At 37.1% G+C, this 18,475-nt stretch overlaps 3 protein-coding genes across 7 annotated transcripts; 2 read left to right on the top strand and 1 right to left on the bottom strand.

The window, feature by feature from the left end:
• Nucleotides 1-647: 647 nt before the first annotated feature.
• glyr1 (glyoxylate reductase 1 homolog (Arabidopsis)) lies at nt 648-10,539 on the top strand. Of its 2 annotated transcripts, XM_088358190.1 has the most exons (16): nt 648-766; nt 1,845-1,881; nt 1,980-2,059; nt 2,134-2,272; nt 2,553-2,663; nt 3,697-3,774; nt 6,534-6,587; nt 6,740-6,790; nt 6,868-6,941; nt 7,064-7,163; nt 7,411-7,521; nt 7,603-7,704; nt 7,784-7,946; nt 8,276-8,455; nt 8,562-8,686; nt 8,890-10,539. In XM_088358190.1, exons 1-16 carry the CDS (start codon nt 729-731, stop codon nt 8,962-8,964), a joined length of 1,518 nt encoding a protein of 505 aa, XP_088214316.1. In that variant the 5' UTR covers nt 648-728; the 3' UTR covers nt 8,965-10,539. The 2 variants fall into 2 exon arrangements, with proteins under 2 accessions (XP_088214316.1, XP_088214317.1); XM_088358191.1 differs by lacking the exon at nt 3,697-3,774.
• A 536-nt stretch (nt 10,540-11,075) lies between these two features.
• On the top strand, nt 11,076-16,099 carry rogdi (rogdi atypical leucine zipper). Of its 2 annotated transcripts, XM_088357036.1 has the most exons (12): nt 11,076-11,223; nt 11,534-11,593; nt 12,000-12,071; nt 12,232-12,314; nt 12,438-12,492; nt 12,576-12,656; nt 13,465-13,560; nt 13,632-13,730; nt 13,816-13,929; nt 14,016-14,065; nt 14,712-14,838; nt 14,978-16,099. In XM_088357036.1, the coding sequence occupies exons 2-12, from the start codon at nt 11,558-11,560 to the stop codon at nt 15,017-15,019; spliced, it is 855 nt and encodes a 284-aa protein (XP_088213162.1). In that variant the 5' UTR covers nt 11,076-11,223; nt 11,534-11,557; the 3' UTR covers nt 15,020-16,099. The 2 variants fall into 2 exon arrangements, with proteins under 2 accessions (XP_088213162.1, XP_088213161.1); XM_088357035.1 differs by lacking the exon at nt 11,076-11,223 and having other exon boundaries at nt 11,286-11,593.
• Nucleotides 16,100-16,519: 420 nt separating this feature from the next.
• On the bottom strand, nt 16,520-18,248 carry smim22 (small integral membrane protein 22). 3 transcript variants are annotated; one of them, XM_088357038.1, is made up of 4 exons: nt 18,111-18,248; nt 17,269-17,410; nt 16,988-17,055; nt 16,520-16,780 (listed from the first exon to the last, which is right to left on the bottom strand). In XM_088357038.1, the coding sequence occupies exons 2-4, from the start codon at nt 17,396-17,398 to the stop codon at nt 16,733-16,735; spliced, it is 246 nt and encodes an 81-aa protein (XP_088213164.1). In that variant the 5' UTR covers nt 17,399-17,410; nt 18,111-18,248; the 3' UTR covers nt 16,520-16,732. The 3 variants fall into 3 exon arrangements, with proteins under 3 accessions (XP_088213164.1, XP_088213163.1, XP_088213165.1); XM_088357037.1 differs by having other exon boundaries at nt 18,059-18,208; XM_088357039.1 differs by having other exon boundaries at nt 17,269-17,405; nt 18,059-18,192.
• Between the last annotated feature and the right edge of the window lie 227 nt (nt 18,249-18,475).

Raw genomic sequence — 18,475 nt, 5'->3', positions numbered from 1 at the left:
AAAACCTTGCGTCTTTTTATTCATGACATTCTTGGTACACTTATTACCACTAGTTTATACTCAAATACTTTATTATTACTCAATCTTAGTGCTGCCTTTGACACTGTCAATCACAACATATTATTAGATGGCTTTGAAATGCGTGTTGCTATTTCAGAGTTAGCCCTCTCCATGGCAACATGACCTCTGAACTTAATGTTACATGTGGTGTCCCGCAGGGATCAATACTTGGACCCATACTGTTTAGTATTTATACATGCCCTGCTTGGCATTAACACCTATTTAAGGAAGCCACTGTAAATAATAATAAATGTACAATTACCCAAAGTGATTCTTTAATGAATCTTAGTGTTATATTTGACCAAACTCACGCCTTTCAAAAACACATTAAGAACATAAGAACTGCATTGCAACTTGCAGACGAACCTCAGATGTGACATAATTTTGTCATTCATCATATTTCATTCGTGTTGCATTTATTATATGCAAATGTAACAAATATCATATATACACAATTATGTCTCCTTTCTACTTCAAACCATCTTGTTTTGACACTGACGTCAATTTTGTGCATGTGACCCCGCCCACCGGAAAATGAGTGCAGTGCCTCTCAGCCAATGGCAGGCGCTTTGTGGACAGGAAAGGCGGGGCTTCGCTTCGTGTTTAGTGGGTGTGTGAAGTGTTGTCTTTTCCTCTCATTCGTTGCGACGTTTTATTAGTGTTGCAAGATGGCGACGGTGCATCTGAGAATCGGAGATCTCGTATGGTGAGCTCCTTTAAATGTTAAAACATGCCACTTTTCACTCGCTATAGTCTCTACTTTGATCTATTTTGCTTTATTTATCGTATTAAAAATTAATAGAATTAAGCACGAACTAAATGTAAATCCGTCAAGTGGTAGCCAGCTGGTTAGTTGATGGACAACCCAAACAAATTGTTAGCCAAGCTGACTCAACATTCGTTGCTAGCTCCTTGCTAACATTAGCGGAAAAACCTGCAGATGTTCAAATTATGGATTTTTCCCCCCAATTAAATCTCGTTTTGTGGATGCTATTCCGACCACGTAATTCACTGCCACGATCTTTACTTTAAAGTTCGTATTGGAGTTGACGTGTTGTATAATTCCCTGCCTTAAAGACGAGCTTTAGTAGGCACGGTTGATTAAGCGGAAATCTAGGTTAGCACGGAGGCGTTAACACTCTCTTATCCGTCCACTCGTTCAATCCGAAGCATTTCTTTCGTGTTTAACCATAGTTTATTTATTGTGACCTATGTATTATTGAAACGATATGTATATCAAGCTGCTCTTAACGGTGGCCTATATTTCACTTGATTGCGTTTCTCGTCGAAAATGCTCCTCCCCTTGTTGTAGTCTTGTACAGTAATGCAGAAAACAAAAGGGACATTAAGTACCGAACATTTTTCTATGAAGAGTGGTTTTCTTGCTAACTGTTAACCCTTCATATAATATAGAATGTTTTTGAATATTTCCTTGAAGAAAGTCAAATTTTGCCCGATTTTATTCCTCCAACATTTGAGGTTGTAATTGTCAACAAATCTGTCAAAAATTCATGTAATTTAAACGGCATTGGTTATTTACTAGTATACAAAAGTTGAATTACATGCAAGAAAACGAGTAGTTTTTAAATTAGTTTGAATTTGTGCTACTTTGTTGATTCCGTAATCGTCAACCCAATTTTGAAATATCTTGTCTATATATGTCGAACTATCCAACATCCTAAAACAATTGTTTTCAAAAAATTAATAAAACAATTTTAAAATAGCTCTACGTTTCTGCATAGTATTTTTCTACATTAAGCAGTGGCTAAATACTTTAATTTCAGGGGGAAACTTGGCCGCTATCCACCATGGCCAGGAAAGGTAAATACAGATGGCAAAACCATGTATTTATGGCTTCAACAAAAACAAATAACTGTCACTAGTGGTTTTTATTACATTTATATTTATTTTCAATGTAGATTGTGAGCCCGCCCAAGGATCTGAAAAAGCCTCGGGGCAAAAAATGCCACTTTGTGAAATTCTTTGGAACTGAAGACCAGTAAGTAAATAACAGCATATGTCTTTACTGAGCTTGTTCTTCAAAAGTGCGTATGATTACAATTCTCTTTTCAGTGCTTGGATCAAAGTGGAGCAGCTGAAGCCCTACCATCCTCATAAAGAGGAAATGATCAAGATAAATAAAGGCAAACGCTTCCAGCAGGCTGTCGATGCAGTGGAAGACTTTCTCAAAAAATCAAAGGGGAAAGAACAGGTGAGTGACTTGTCTAATAAAAGGATTATCATTGAAGGGCAATGCCAAATTAATCAATTTCTCAGAATATCTGTAGTGTATGTTTCATTCCATACAGTATTAGATCTTTAGACCTAGTCATCAAGGTGACCTTGTTTTGGATATTGTCACTTTATTGTAATGCCATCTGTGGCTGTAAGTGTTGAAACACAGATAAAATCTACTATTCTAAAATACATATGTCTAAAAGTCAGTTGTATATCAGTGAGTAAAATCTGAATGATTGTTTTTTTTTTTTAAGAATGCTGAAGGTAAAGGAGACTCCAAAGGAAAGAAGACTCCGAAGAAACCACTAAAAATACTGGATGAGGACGATGAGGATCTCAGTGCCTTGAGGGACCCATCTGAGAAGGTCAGTAAGACAGAATTGGACAAGGAAAATGTCTGTTCTGTCAATTAGTCACAAAGGACCCACACTGAGCACTACATTAACACTAAAAATACATTGTCACAGACCTCTGCAACAGTCCATGCCTTTAAAGATGTAAACTGCGGGAACTCAATTGCATTAACATATTAAACATGCATGTTGTGCCTAATATAATAAATGGGTCCACATGCAAAAAAAAAAAAAAAAATCCAGACAAACTCGATTGCATATCCAAACCGATGCAAAAGCTGATCTGCTCCCGGGCATCTGCATAATGATCAAAATTGCGAGAAGTTCCCGTGCATCGTGGCAGGGGTTATGTACGTAGTTCAAATTCAACATAAATTGCGTTGGCTGAGTTTGCATCATTCAAAAGTATGGCTGAAAAGGTTTAATGATGCACACCTCTAAAGTAGCAAATTATTAAAAGTCATTTTCTTTGGATGACTCTCTTGGTTTGCACCTATTTTTTTGCCCTTGCAAACCTTTAGTTAAGTTATTTTAATGTTTTGCTTTAATGGACATAGTTGGTACAATGGATATAGTTATAGCGATATTTTTTTTAATTGAAGTATGTCCCTTATTTCAAGATTCAATGTTTGTTTTGTTGTTTATTACACTCCAACTGGGGTGTAAAGATAAATTCCATCCATGTCACATGGTTGCTGCAAGCAACACGGTGCATTAAGAGTGTGGGGACAACGCAGGGTGTGTTCAAAACGCACAATCATATTTCTTTGGTTCGAATACTTTTCGAATCATTAGTATGCCAATGATTAATTTTCAACATCGTTTGGGAATTCAGACTAGTGGTCGCCTCTCACATTAGTATGTATTCGTTGAGTTACTGTTCATGTAATTTGTGTCTGTCACATTGGAGGTCATTTTAACATTGGTATTTTGAAGACTTAAAAACTTGTGGTTTTGTCAAATTTGCCATGGGTAGGCCCCGGAGATCTCAGCAAATTCACCCTCTGTTTTAAAAGGTGAATGTGTGTCTCTTTCCTCCTTAAAGGACTTAACTGACTCTGACCCTGAGCCGTCCACTATTGAGAGGCTGGGGGCTGCATCTGGATTCAAATGGGAAAGCAGTGTAGGTGAACCCATCCCACCCATACTTCCCACCAAGCTTGCTTTGCCTTTGCCCTTCTTCTACCTCAATTTAACCCTTGGCTTTAATGAACAACTATGCCGACTTTTCCCTTCTGACCTTTTGGTGCTTGCACTTTGACCACTGATTCTGTTTGGTTCCGCCCTTTCGGTTTTGACACATTTGAGTGTGTCGAGGCTTTCAAAGGGCTGATTTTTGTTTGAGTTCATTGAGAACATATGATTTTTACCTAACCACCAAGCGACTTTAAAGCATGGGTTGTAGCTGTGGTTCTCAACTGTTGCCAAATGGGACTCGCATCTCCCTGTCGTCGTAAAGGCGCGGCCCACTTTTACATAAATTGAGATAAATGATAAAAATTTGCCTCGGAAAATATTTGCCTTTGATAAATACAGTATTTGTGTGAAGCAACCCTTCTTTTATTTTTACAAACTGCGCGTGACCCACTTTGAATGAATCCTCAGCCAACTGTTCGGTCCCAACTCACCAGTTGAGAATCACTTTTCTAGGGTTTAGTTGAATCTAATATGTGGCTTCAGCAGTTTATGACCATGGATGGATAGAAAGTTTAAGTTTTTTTTTTTCCCCGACAGCATTTGAGAGATAAAACTATATGATGCAAATGGGTAACTGCATTTGAAAATATCATTTTCACACCAAAACATTCCCATTAAAAAAATATATATATATATTTTGTTTTCAAATCATTTTCATTGGTCTTTTCATTATTCGAAGCATGGACTTTAATGTGTCTATTTTTTTTCTGCCTAATACGGTAAATTTCATTAAAAAAAAAAAACTCACCCCATCAGATGTTCTCGTGTAGTAAGGGACATAGTACTTTTATTAACTGCTGAATCCTCAGATTAGCTTCAACTCAATTAAGTGAGCCCCTTTCTCCTCCAAATGAGTGTGAACTGTACTTTAGTGGAGTTGCCAATCATTATATTTGTCAATGTTAACAGGAGGTCTTCATTCCAACCATTGCCATACAGCTGCTTGTTTTTTGGGTTATAATCCATGAAAGTGAAGTGTGTTATTAATTGGAAGGAATGTGTGGAAAATGTTCAGCGCCATTTTAGTGCCATTTTAGTTTTAGCCGAAAAGGCTTAACATTCCCACAACAACTGTACTGAGAGGAAAGTGGTGCTTTGACATGGGGAAAATGAGCCCACAGCCAAAATCCAACATGGCAGCCGGGGTGAGTAGGTTACAAGGCCGACGACGACTGAGGTTTTAGCTCAGTGGCTGGTTAGTTGGTTCCAGACCTGGGTATGCTCCCCAACTTGGGTGTTTATTTGTTTTGTTTTCACAGAAGTGGAACATCGTCCTGTAAACGCAAGGCCAATCAGAATAGTTCTTTAAGATTGATGACAAGTTATTATTTAATGGCATAATTCCAACTCATTTGTTTTGAGGACGACACTCTTTGAGCTGGTTCCAAAATCACAAGTCCAATCAATACCGTTTTTGAGAAGACAGCAGCATTGATTTAGATTTTTCTGAGAGTGAGAAGCAAAGTATAGAAATTGGGGAGGAACGCTGTTCTCATGCAGCTTGTAGCAAAAGTGTGCTTCAACTTCATAACACAAAGAGCATTGTTTGACTAGATTTTTTTTTTTTTTTTTAAACCAGTCTTTGGTCATTTTGTGGGGGTTAAAAAGTCACATAATTTGTATAATACCAATTTTTGCTAGCTGGATTTTTAATTGAGTGCTAGCGTTAAAATGGCAATAGAAAGTTGTTCTTGTGTTTACATTTACAGTGGTCTAATTCCTAATCTTGCGTGGTTAGTTTTCCAAGAAATTCCAACTGGGATGTGATTTAAAAAGCTAAAGCATTCTCAGTGAGGGCAGAAAATCATTTAACAAGTCACATGCTGCAAGCAATGCAGCGCAGCGCCGGAACTTTAATTCAACCCCCCTCCTTAATGCCGTTCAGCACTTGAATATTTTTTTTCTTCGATTCTGATATTTCTATGATCTTAAAAAGTCAGAATCTAAATTATGATGACATTTCGATTTGCCCAGTCCATCATTTTCACAACAGTCTATTGCTCTCATTTGTTTTAAGGTTTAGCATCCTCGAAAAGAACTTTTGCAAAGATACATTATAACAAAAGGTATACTGCCAATAATAGACAGAATTACTATAACTATTACTGAATTGTAAAATGTCACTCTTCAACTTAAGTAAACACACAGTGACTTGCAATTTTAGCTGATTTGCTGATTATGCACAGTTTTTGTGCACCCCTGTTTACAATGTGAAATGAAAAATGCATCTTAAATGTTATTGAATTTCTTTTTCCCTTTAACATTTGTTGTTGGCGGCCATCTTTTTTTTTTCCCTGTGTATTTTTCAAATCTAGCTGTTTTAGAACTTTGAATCTTGGTTTAGGCCCTTATGTGGGGGTTCTCCTGGTGCTTTATGGGGGCGTTCCCCCTGGTACTCAGGCTTTATCCCACATTTCCAAAAACAAGCATGCTGGATTTATTGATGACTGATATTTACATAAGTGTCGGTAAATTGTTGTTGTTGTGATCCAAATGAGGGCAAGCGTTAAATGGATGGACGTTCTGGGATTGAAATGACGTTTTGCTTTCTAGCAGCAAAACAGTCATTCCAAATGGTCACAGAAAGCCCAATTGTGGCCTTATTTATTATGCTGGTTTGTGTGTGTACAGTTTGGTACCTTTCCAAAAGAGCACCTTCCAATGAATTGTCTTATTCTGTTACAGCCTGTGAAGGATGACCCTCATTTTCATCATTTCTTGCTTAGCCAGTCTGAGAAGGTAAGAGCATTTGTTGTGGAACTTGAAAGCCAATCTAGATTGTCTGCTTTTTTCCTAAATCCACTTATGCATCTCAAAATGGAAAGCTCAGCTGCTTTGTGTCAAATACATAAATAACATTTTATACATCCTGTATTGCTGTGTCCTATTAGCCTGCCTCATCCATGGAACCGATAAGCAAGCGTCTAAAAATTATTGAAGAGGTACAGTGGAGCGACTTTGAAAATATATGGTTTGAAATCAAATTACATTCACTCGGAAAGATTTTTGATTTTTACAGGACACAGCATCAACATCCATTCAAGCGGCAGACAGCACGGCCATCAATGGCAGCATCACACCGACAGATAAAAGGTAGGAGGACGTTTGTAAAAAAAAAAATAGAAATTTGCAAATGTAGAAGAATTTGAAGTGGTTTTGGGATTTTATCCATTCGGATCACATTTGACCAGTTTGTTTTCCTCTTTTACCTCCAGGATAGGGTTCCTCGGTCTGGGGCTGATGGGTAGCGGCATCGTATCGAACCTGTTGAAAATGGGTCACGTTGTGACAGTCTGGAACCGCACAGCAGAAAAGGTAGGATGTTCGAAAGCAATCTTGCCTACAGGATGTGTCAAAAAAAGGTGTTATAAAATGACCAAATATGGGCCTTCCCCTTCTGTGTGGCTCTGACCACGGCTGTATTGCTGTAATAACAAATACGGAACTCTTATATTATCCTGATGCTCTTTAATCAAAATAATATGCAGAAATAGTTTTGATGGTAACTCATTTTCGAATGTAGTCAGTTAAGCCGTTTCGAACCGGGTCCTTTGTGTTCCAGTGCGACCTGTTCATCCAAGAAGGAGCCAGGTTGGGTCGGACTCCCGCAGAAGTGGCTTCAATGTGTGACATCACATTCTCTTGTGTCTCTGACCCGAAAGCTGCCCGAGATGTGAGTTTGACCAAAAAAAAAAAAATCCCGAATTGATGATGGTTTTGCAGATACAAATGTTTTTTGTGTGGTTTGATTCAGTTGGTTTTGGGTCCCAGCGGAGTGCTGCAGGGAATCAGGCCGGGCAAATGCTATGTCGAGATGAGTACAGTTGACCCGGAGACTATTACAGAACTCTCACAGGTTGGTCAACCCAGAATAGTGTGCTTTTGTGTTGACAACATTGTAGGCTTTAATTTGTGACATGTATTGTTGAAATCAGCTGATCACATCACGGGGTGGCCGTTTCCTGGAGGCTCCAGTGGCCGGAAGCCAGCAGCTCTCTAATGACGGGATGTTGGTGATCTTGGCAGCCGGTGACCGAACTGTTTATGAGGACTGCAGCAGCTGCTTTCAAGCTATGGGCAAGACTTCCTTCTTCTTGGGTATGTGGCGGGTCATGATGTCAGCCATCTTATTTTTTTGTTGTTGTTTTTTTTTGTGTCACTTACACTGTTAAAGTCTGTTGAGTTCACTAATATGTAAACGGCATCCACAAAATATTAGCAAATTTCATGTATTTATTTTTCTACACATAAGCCACATATAATTATGAGAACCGGAAATAGAAGCGAGTAAAATTACATTTTACACATGGTAAATAAAGAACTCAAGTAATGCGGTTGCATAAGTTCAAAGAGCAACAACGATAAAATGACGTAATCTCAGTGGTGTTTTTGTGTGTGTTCTAAAATGTGCCATTTTTATTTCAAAGGTGAAGCAGGTAACGCAGCAAGAATGATGCTCATCCTTAACATGGTGCAGGGCAGCTTCATGGCCACCATTGCTGAAGGACTCACTCTGGCTCAGGCTACAGGCCAATCACAGCAGACCTTCTTGGACATTCTATGCCAGGGCCAGATGGCGAGTACCTTTGTGGACCAGAAATGTCAAAGTAAGTCAAGTCCATGGGGTTTTAAAGACAGCTTGTCTGTTTTAGTCAAAATGATGCAATATACACAGATATTATTCATGTGGGTTTTTTTTTTTGCCTTATCTAGATATTCTACAAGGCAACTTTAAGCCAGACTACTATTTGAAGCACATTCAGAAAGATTTAAGGCTTGCCATCTCCATGGGGGATATGGCCAACCATCCTACCCCAATGGCTGCAGCTGCCAATGAGGTACTTTTACTTTCTGTCATGTTGCTATTTTGTTCTTCCTTCAAAATAAAAGAAGATCTCAATTCTACTTTCTACAATGGGTTGCAAAAGAAGAAAAACACCATGAGTCGTTTGGGTCTAATTTTTTATGGAGCCACTCTGTAGTTGTTCTTGTGTGTTGTGACCCATTCTGGGTTTCATCATCTTTGTTTTTATTTTTATAGGTGTACAAGAGGGCCAAGGCACTGGACCAGTCAGACAATGATATTTCTGCAGTCTACCGAGCCTACATTCATTAGATTGAGGTGTGATTTACTGTCTGGACCACACAGTCTTTAATCCCTCCCACATTTTTCTCTCCTCTTGATGTAACACGTTTTATCCTTTTAATTCTCGTTTTATTTTACAGAGTTAGCCCCTTTGTTTTTGCGCCCGATCAGTTATATGCCCACAACTGATGGGATTGCAATTTCTTCACGATAAGGAAACATTGCACTGATTTAAATGAGGGGGATGATGTGGGATTACCGCTCTTGTACTACTGCAAGTGGAGGCCATCTTAACAGACCTCTGACATCAGACTAGTGGCGAAAGTAACGCGCATAGGTTATTTGCGAGGGCGAGATCGAGACTTTTAGAACCACTGAAGAGCAGGTTGTTCAGTACCGGGCCCACATGATTTGCGGTTAGGTTTCGAATGCATCACCCCAAATATTTTTCGGTGCAAATGAGGTCATTTAAGTTCGTCTAAACTCTTTTCTTTGAATATCTCAAATTCCAAGAGTGAAACCGAGAACATGCCACTGCATTGCCTTAATATAGTACTCCCTGAACACTTTCATTGGATTTATTTATTTTTATTTGTGTGGTTTGGTTGTGGCATATTTCCGTTTATGACAGACAGTTGAAATTTTTACATAGAAGTTTATTGTATTTCCTAACCACAATTAGGACAACAGCCTTAAAATGCAGTAAGAATTAGACGTTCTCATCAATATTGATATTCCTGCATATTTTGATTTGTTTTTTAATTTGGAATTCTCAGTTATTTTCCTCTTTTATTTCATTTTATAAATGTATATTATCCTGGCATGAGGGGAATCCACTTTTGAGTTGTATTTTAAATGAGATGGCCCCCAATGTCAATCAGGATTTTTTTTTTTTGATTGTTTGGAGGAAAAAATATATCGCCAATGTTCTGTAAGGCAACATTGGACATTGTTTGATTGGGTAAAAATGAAAAGAAACTCTGAGGAATCTCTTTTATATGACTGAGAATTGTTTAACTGACTGAAAGCTGTAGAATAAATAAAATATTCTTAGCAGCAAATTTTCATTTCCGTTGTTCAGTCACTGGTACCCTTATGCTAAGATGAATAGATGGACACAGCGATGCCAGAAAGTCAGTTTAGATAATTGTTTTCTTGCATAAAAATGAGCGCCATGGTTTTTTTTTGTTTTTTTTTTCTCAGCAGAAGAATCAGGTTCATCTATGAATGACGATAGATTTAAGATGCATGCTTAATAGTCCAGCATACCATTCAGTAATTTTTCAACTTGGAAGGTTTTACTTTCCAAATACACTGTTTGAGGGTATTTTAAAAGCCAGATGTAAATAGCACCAGGAGTTTGATTACAAAACATTTTATATCTTCAATTACTGGCCTAAACAATTTTGACTCTTTAAAGCCAATTAACAATGTTTTGTCCTCATGTAGAAGTGTAAATTGAAAATCTGATTTATCAAATCACATACCAATAATTCGGAAGCAGTTTAAGGATGACAACCTTTGGTGATTTGGGGGATATTTATGATTTGTACATGTGAAATTATTAAGGCTTTTGTGCTGTTTAAATAAATCCTTTCCTCATTACTGGCAGAAGTATTGGGTTTTTTTTGGTGTTACCTTTATTTCCACAAATAGGAGCTTTTTACACCATTTTGAGTCAGAGACCCTATTAATCGCTATAAGGTGAGTGATGCTAAGACATTTATGGAAGAGAAATACTTTTGGGGAGCTGACGACCACAGAAAAGACAATGGGGACAATGAAGTAATGACTTTTCCACAGAAGTTTTCATTTTTTTTCTGTGTGCCTATTTGAGTTTTGCATAGATTTGAAAGTCAGTCTGAGGAATATATATAGATATATAGATTTTTTTTATTTTTATTGGTGAAGCAGATCTGAGCGATCCTATTGGTCAAGAGATAAGACATCAGAGAAAAAATAAATATGTAATATATATATATATATATATATATATATATATATATATATATATATATATATATATATATATATAATATATGCTGCACAGACAAATGTTGACTGACGAACTGCGGAAGTCTTCCTAATATGGTTAAATGGGCGGGACCACTCACTTAATTCTGAGCGTATGACCAAGATATGTTGCATTCAAGTTCTCCGCCTTTTTGGAACTCGCAGTATATATTTGTTTCCGTGCTGTCCGATTCATTGACTTATCTCACGTATAATAATAATTTATTTTTTCAAAAATAGGGTTACGTTTTAAAGCAACAGCCTGTATCCAGAGAGGTAAGTTGGCAGACCTTTTCAAGTTTACATTAAAATGTAGATAGATTTAAATGATACTTTTTTATTGAAGTATGTCACGTTGTGATGTTTTCACATATAATGTGTCATGTCTGTAAAGCTGTCTTCCATTGTTAGTGGTTTTAAAACCCTCTGGTGTCCGTGAATTCTCATTGTCCGTGAAGGCAGCAACTCATCTGCTAACGAGTGCTAGGAAGAAAGCGTAACCAAAGGAAGGACACTTAGGGATTGTGTTCAAAGCTTACTATCCAAGTGTTGCCCCTTTTTTCTGCTCAACATGCTCAATCCACAGAGATCCCTGTCCGAACTCCCCAAGATGTCGTCTGCCAGTCAAGTGGAGAGAGCAGTTCTGGTAAGATGCTGATTCTTTTTTTGTGTTCGTCTGCAGGGCAGCTAGCCGCGTCACTCATTCACTGACTGGATTTATTAAAGAGCGGCAACCAAAATGCCCACGTTGCTTGACTAAATAAGTGCATTGCTACTTTTTCTGCAATTATGCATTGTAAAGTTTAAAATATAGTCACCATAGGATGCAGGTGCAGTAAAAGCAAGCTTGCACTGTCACGTTTGTGTTGTTATAGTGGCGGAGAGGCCCAACCGAACCTAACGTCGGAATTAATGCTGATAAAATTGTGTCATTATATATATTTTTTTTATTTTACTTGTGTGACTGACTGCTATAGTGTCCAAATAAAAATATACTGTCATTTTCTATTGTAATGCCTCATATGATGTTTGTCTAATTCAATTTATAATAGGAGGAGGAATTCAACTGGCTTCTTAAAGAAGAAGTACATGCTGTTCTAAAGCAGTTGCAGGATGTTCTCAAAGTAAGACTTTCATCATGTTAAATTAGTTCTCGAGTTGAGGCTGACTCTAGTATTATTGCACAGTTCAAAAGTCATCATCAATTTTTATTGATCAGCTTCTGAGAAGATTGACTTATCTTTCCTGATGCCTACATTTTTTTTTTTTTTTGCTCCTCACTAGGAGGCTTCAAGACGTTTCACCATGCTGACGCCTGGCCTGGAGAGTCAGCTCAAACAGGAAAATTTCATCCTGGGCAGCTCAACGTAATGCCAATTACCATTTTATTTAATGACTCGGTCTGTTTGGTATTCTCTGTTTATGGAAGTCATGGGTTCCACATGAAGATGTTTATCACAAAAACTAAAAAAACAAAACATGTTCTGCAGCATGGATCAGGTGAAAGGAGTGCTGACACTACAGGGAGAAGCTCTGACTCAAGCGGTGAGCTTGAGCTGTTTTGCTTTGTGTGAAAGGTTAAGCACCATTTGTTTCACCATTTTCTCATTTGTTTTTACTTTAAACAGGACATCAATTTAAAGGTTGCAAAGAGTAGTCAAGTGCTACACTTCCAGTTTAGGGAGGACAAGCAGTGGAAACTCCAGCAGGTACGTTAAACTGCATGGTTTAAATAACGTCTCCTAGGGAAATGACACAATGTTGATATTTGTTTAAAAAATATAATCAAGTAAATCTTCTCAGATCACAGTTCCTATCAAGTTCAAATTTCTGAGACATTTCGAAACTGTTGAATGAATCTGTAATTAACTGATGAGGAAAATACTGCCAAATATGCAGTTTATTTATTCATTAGTACTATTCATAATACTCTATTTGCTTTGAATGGCTGCAAGGTATAATCATCAAAATTATGAAATATTTTAATCTGTTTGAAATGGATCTATTTATCCAGTTTCACTTTTTGCATTGAACTGCAGAAATAAAATAGAGTTTTCCACAATAGGTTAATTTATTGCGATGCACCTACACGATAGATAATTATAATCCCTGCTAACCAAAATTTACATGAGATTTGGCTCTCCAATCCTTACGCAATTATATCATTAAAAGGATAGGCTTATTTTTTGGTTAATATCTTCATATTTGTTTTTTGCTAGTTATAGCTCATCGAGACTTCAAATTGTCATGTGAAACTTTAACTAATAACGTTGTCCGCTAGCTCTTAAATAAACACAAAAAGTGTTGTAGACTCGTGTGACAACGTTTGCAAACATCCAAAATAAGCATAATATAGTTTAAAGAACATGACAGTTGGTTAGCTGCCGGCTACTTTGATGTTTGCATGTTCTCCCGAATGTAAATTCAAGGTATTTGCGCTCATCAGCTTCTTAAGCACAGAGGACAGAAGAGAAAGATTCTCTCCAAATCCTCTGACAACTTCTCCTCTCTTGTCAGATTCAGGATGCACGAAACCATGTCACGCAGGCTCTTCAGTTGTTAAGCAGCCATGATGAGAATTATGACTTCAAAACAGGAGCAGAAGTGAACAAGGTTTGCACAATGTATCAACGTGCATGTATTATGTAGTGATACCTAAGCTCACCTTTCTATTGTCGCTTTAGCTAATGGACGCCGTGATGCTCCAGCTGACACGTGCACGAAACCGCCTAACCACTCCAGCGTCCATGACACTGCCTGAATTGGCCACTAGTGGGTTGATGGTACAATATTTTTTCGACTTAAGAATTTATTAGACTCAGACACTTTTTAATGCAGTGTGACAATCGTTTGCCATCCCTCCATCAGAAAATGTTCACTCCTCCCATGCCTGGTGACGTAATGGTGAATTTTTACATCAATTTGAGCAAACTGTGTCTCACCGTCTATCAGCTTCACGTTTTGCCTCCCAACACCACCAAGGTTTGAACACACGATAAATTCCAATTCATTCAAATACTCTTCCCGCATGAACTAAAATATTTGTTGTTTTTGTTCTTCCTCGATAGAATTTCAAACCATCTGGAAGCTCTGTGCTGCACAATCCTGGGGCCATGTTGTAAGATGAAACTAATTTGTTTGTTTTGTGGCAAGTCATTCCATCCATTAATTTAGTTTCTAGATGGGCTCGGCCATTGTTTCGCACATTGGGCTAAATTGAGGACTAAACAACACAATATAAAAATGTCTGTGTAAATAATGGACAGTTGGTGAGGTGAATACAATTACCATATTTTCCGGACTATAAGGCGCACCTTCAATGAATGGCCCATTTTAAAACTGTGTCCTTATATAAGGCGCACCATTAATGCATCATGTCAGATTTTTAATCCAAATCAAATCATTCTCCATTTTATCTTTTTTATTTCAACTTCAGACGCAACAAATCTCTTTATAATCACAAAATAATGATCCATAGTCTTTTTGATTCATAATTCATAGTCTTCAGCGGGCCACTTATGATTGATTTCATGGCACAATGCTTCGGGACAGTTTAAATTTAGTCCATATATAAGGCGCACCAGACTATAAGGCGCACTGTCGGCTTAGGTTTAGGTTTTAGGTGCGCCTTATAGTCCAGAAAATACGGTACAGATAAATTGTGTGTCATGATCAAATATTTTAAGCATCGTTCAATATTGATGAGCACTGCACTATATTGTAGTGTATATTGTCAATTAATTTTTTTTGTCGCTTCTTCCCAGTGAGCTCAACAACAACCGGTTTGAGGTGAGCCACGTGCACAAGGTGGAGTGCGTCGTCCCCTGGCTCAACGATACGCTGGTGTTTTTCACCATTTCACTACAACTTTGTCAGCAGCTCAAAGATAAGGTGTGTCATGTAAGCTTCACTATTTTGTGTGCACCTAAAAAAACATGGTCTACTTCACGTTGACTTTTTGTCCGCAGTAGATAAAAAAAAAAACTTTTATGGGAGGTATGACTAACAAAGTGTCCTTGTGTACCTACAGATTTCTGTCTTTTCCAGTTTTTGGAACTACAGACCTTTCTAATCACCTCACAGTCAATGTCTGAATTAAACAACCACACAAGTGTGATGGACATGCTCATATTTATTGGTAGCTATTCTCAAGCCAGTTGCAAGTGTTGCATGAAGCCAGTTAGACGCGACAAACGTGTTTGCCGCTTTCATTTTGTGACCAACATTCCTCTTATGTTTTGCATTTCACAGGACTGACTATAACCTCTTCTCGAATGTGTTTTTATTTGAGTTATTTTTACGTTCAAGCAATGTTGCAAGTATCTGTCATGTTGTACTTTCCAGTTGTTGTTTTTTTTAGGAGGGGGGGATAAATGCTAATCTCGGCACTCAGGCGAAAATAGTGCAAAGGGAGACAGGTTATGGAATATTCATTTCCATTCACGGAAATATGAGTTTAAATGTTCATAGATTCCCTCACATGCAAAATTTTGGTCAGTGAAAAATCATTCATGAAAATTATGGGTATTTTACCGGAATCAATGGGTATATATATCTATATATGCATTAATTTAACCACATGCAGTTCTGCTGAGGATTATTGTGCTTTGGCAGCAGTCACAATCCAGCTTTACATTTACACTAAAGTGTGCAATAAAACTAGAATAGTTTGTGAGATGTTTGCAAATTTTGAAAATCGTGGATGTGAATACTAAAACAGCACTAAGATCAACATGTCTTTTGTTAATCACCCGATTGGGTGTCATTCATCACATTCCTGTTTAAATAAGCTAATCAGTTCTGAATATATTTATTGAAATGTTTTGCACATGTATTGTTGATTCCCTGTGAACCAAATACTTATTAAAAAGGCTTTTGTCCCAGCAGCCATTTGGACATGTCATGAAGGATTTCATAGGTCACATACTTAAAATGGTGTTAAAAATCCCAAACGTACCATTAAAAAAAAATTATCCTCGCACTTGACAGACAGCAACATGTATTTTTCACCTACAGTGTCAAAATGGCTTCTGGGCTAAATGTCCTTTTATGAACAAAATGATTCCAGTAAGTGTTATTTACTTAGAAAATAATGATTTGAATATAGAATTTATTTATCTGTGCAATAAAGAGTACATGTACTATCATCAAATTTCCAATGCCTGATTCCCTAACTAAATGAATGTTATGATCAAGCTTTAGCGTTATCTTTTGAATAATATATATAGCATAACTAGCTTCTAATTCTGTTCCAATATGAATGGCTTTGTAATGAAATAGTGTTCACAACTGTCACTGCAATAGAATTTTTGTCAGTGATGACTTTGGCAAAATGAATGCACAGATCAGCATTAGCTGTGTTAGCCCTCGATTGGACGGATGAGCTCCTAAAACAAGACATGGCAAGAAATTTGCTGCCATAGATTATGACATAAACACCAAAAATTTGAATACATATGAAGGCAACAAATGAAGGTTTGGAGAATGGTGAATATAAAGTTAAATGTGCTCCACTATGTTACTGTACACATGATACATTGACATTTTATGAAGTACAAATGTGAAAGAGCTGTTTTAAGTTTTGCATTTTATTAAATATAAAAAAAATAAAGAAAATGGAAATTCATCACAAAGCATTCAAACATAGTGCAATCAAAGCTAATTTGGGACAAAAATCACAGCAGGTACAAAAGAAGTCGACAATTCATTGGGTGCTGAAACAAAATCTGATTTTGAAATGAAAGATATTAATTCAAACTCTCCAGTTCCATTGTGCTTTCAGCGATCATGGTTCCAAACACATGTTGTCGATGCCAACTCTCTGACGTTTAGGCTGTTAGAATAGAAGAGCAAAAGCAACAATTCATCATCCATTTTATATTCATGCCTCTCCATCCAATGTGGAATTCAGTGTGAACACACATACATCATCTTCATAACTAGAAAGTGAACATTTAATTGCATTTCTAACTATAAGCGCTGTTCTAACTTGAATTATTTCTACTTATTGTATGTGTTATTTTTTGTTGTTAATTTTCACCTTCTCATCACAGCAGCAGCAGCAACAACAGCGGATGAGTACCAGAAGGACCAGCAGGACAATCAAACCTGCCAGCACACATAGCAGCATATCATCAGGATTTCACCTTAGTTTATTATTATTATTATCATTATTTTATTATCAATCATATAGAACTTAAAAATACAATGGAACCTATCCATTAGGATAGAGACCGGGCCGGCTCGCAAATAGCAAAAATCAGCATAGAATTGATGTCCACTGGCATTGGAAGTTAAAAAAAAAAAAATAGCCAACCTCACCTATGAAGACTAAGAAGACGACACCAAAGCCAATGTCCCATTCAGACTGAAAGAACTGTTTGGACTCCAGTCTGGAAATTACATCATTGAACTGACTCTCAAAGTCCTCGTGGGTGCTTGCTTGTCCCATGGTACTGCTTTGCTTCCAAAAAAAAAAAAGACATAGTTGATGAGAATGCATGTTTATTGTGATATTTCCTGGTACTGCAATGAAATCCCCATCCCTTTGAATCATGAACAGTCACTGTGACAAGAATTTATTGAATGTTTGTGTTCAGTGTTGCTATTGTATAATACCCACCCCAATTACGCTTCAAAATGAACCCCCTATTTCTGAAATGATGCCCCTTCACCCTTTACAACTGTATTTGTTGTGTAAATTAATAGCTTATGTACGCACTACCTGGAACCAGGAAATGCCAACAAAATGTGTGTGAAACTTTTTATGTCATAAACTGCAGTAACATAGTCGGTCCACAAAAATATAATAATAATAATAATAATAATTATTATTATTATTATTAAAATTAATAATAATACCTTTGATACACTGACTGGAAATATTCTAGGCTATAGAAAGCGGAACTATATCGTGTACTGACTGTATTTGTATTTATTTGTAACATATATCCACGCCGTTCATTTCTGGAGACCGCTACTTATCAGAATCTTTACCCTCCATTAATAGAAAAACACGATACTGACACGTGAAAATAATTCAGAGATTTCAGTAGGTAAATACAATATATAAGAAATAATTATTTGTTATTATCAGTATATGTCTGCTTACCTGTATCTTTCCTGTTTTGTTTTATTTCTTCCGTGTTTAAAGTTCTACTGACCTGATCCACCTGTTTGACGCAATAGACTCCGCCTCTGCTGCCTCAGACAAAATCAGAGCAGTAAATCTTTAACCAGGAGTTAGTTAATTAAAATACAGTTTGCGTTTGGAGGTTGCTAAGAGGCATGTAAGGAAATGCCTTCAATAAACAACTCAAGGTGCGATCAAGTGGGTTACATGCATGCAGGTTATAATTTAGTCATCACGTGATTATATCCAAAATTATTTATTTTTGTATGCAGCTACCCTATGTGCTGAGATTGGGTTTTTTTTTTTTTTTTTTTTTTTTTGTTATTACACCGCATGATGACATTTAAATATAGTTCTACTAAACTTTTAGTTTGTTATAGAACATTTGTTGTTTAA

The sequence above is a fragment of the Syngnathus floridae genome, chromosome 17, assembly GCF_059516105.1.
Source record: "Syngnathus floridae isolate MCC-2025c chromosome 17, RoL_Sflo_1.0, whole genome shotgun sequence".
In the NCBI taxonomy this organism is placed as follows: Eukaryota; Metazoa; Chordata; class Actinopteri; order Syngnathiformes; family Syngnathidae; genus Syngnathus; species Syngnathus floridae.
Note: the sequence above shows the minus strand (reverse complement) of the source record. Positions and strands in the feature narration are given on the sequence as shown.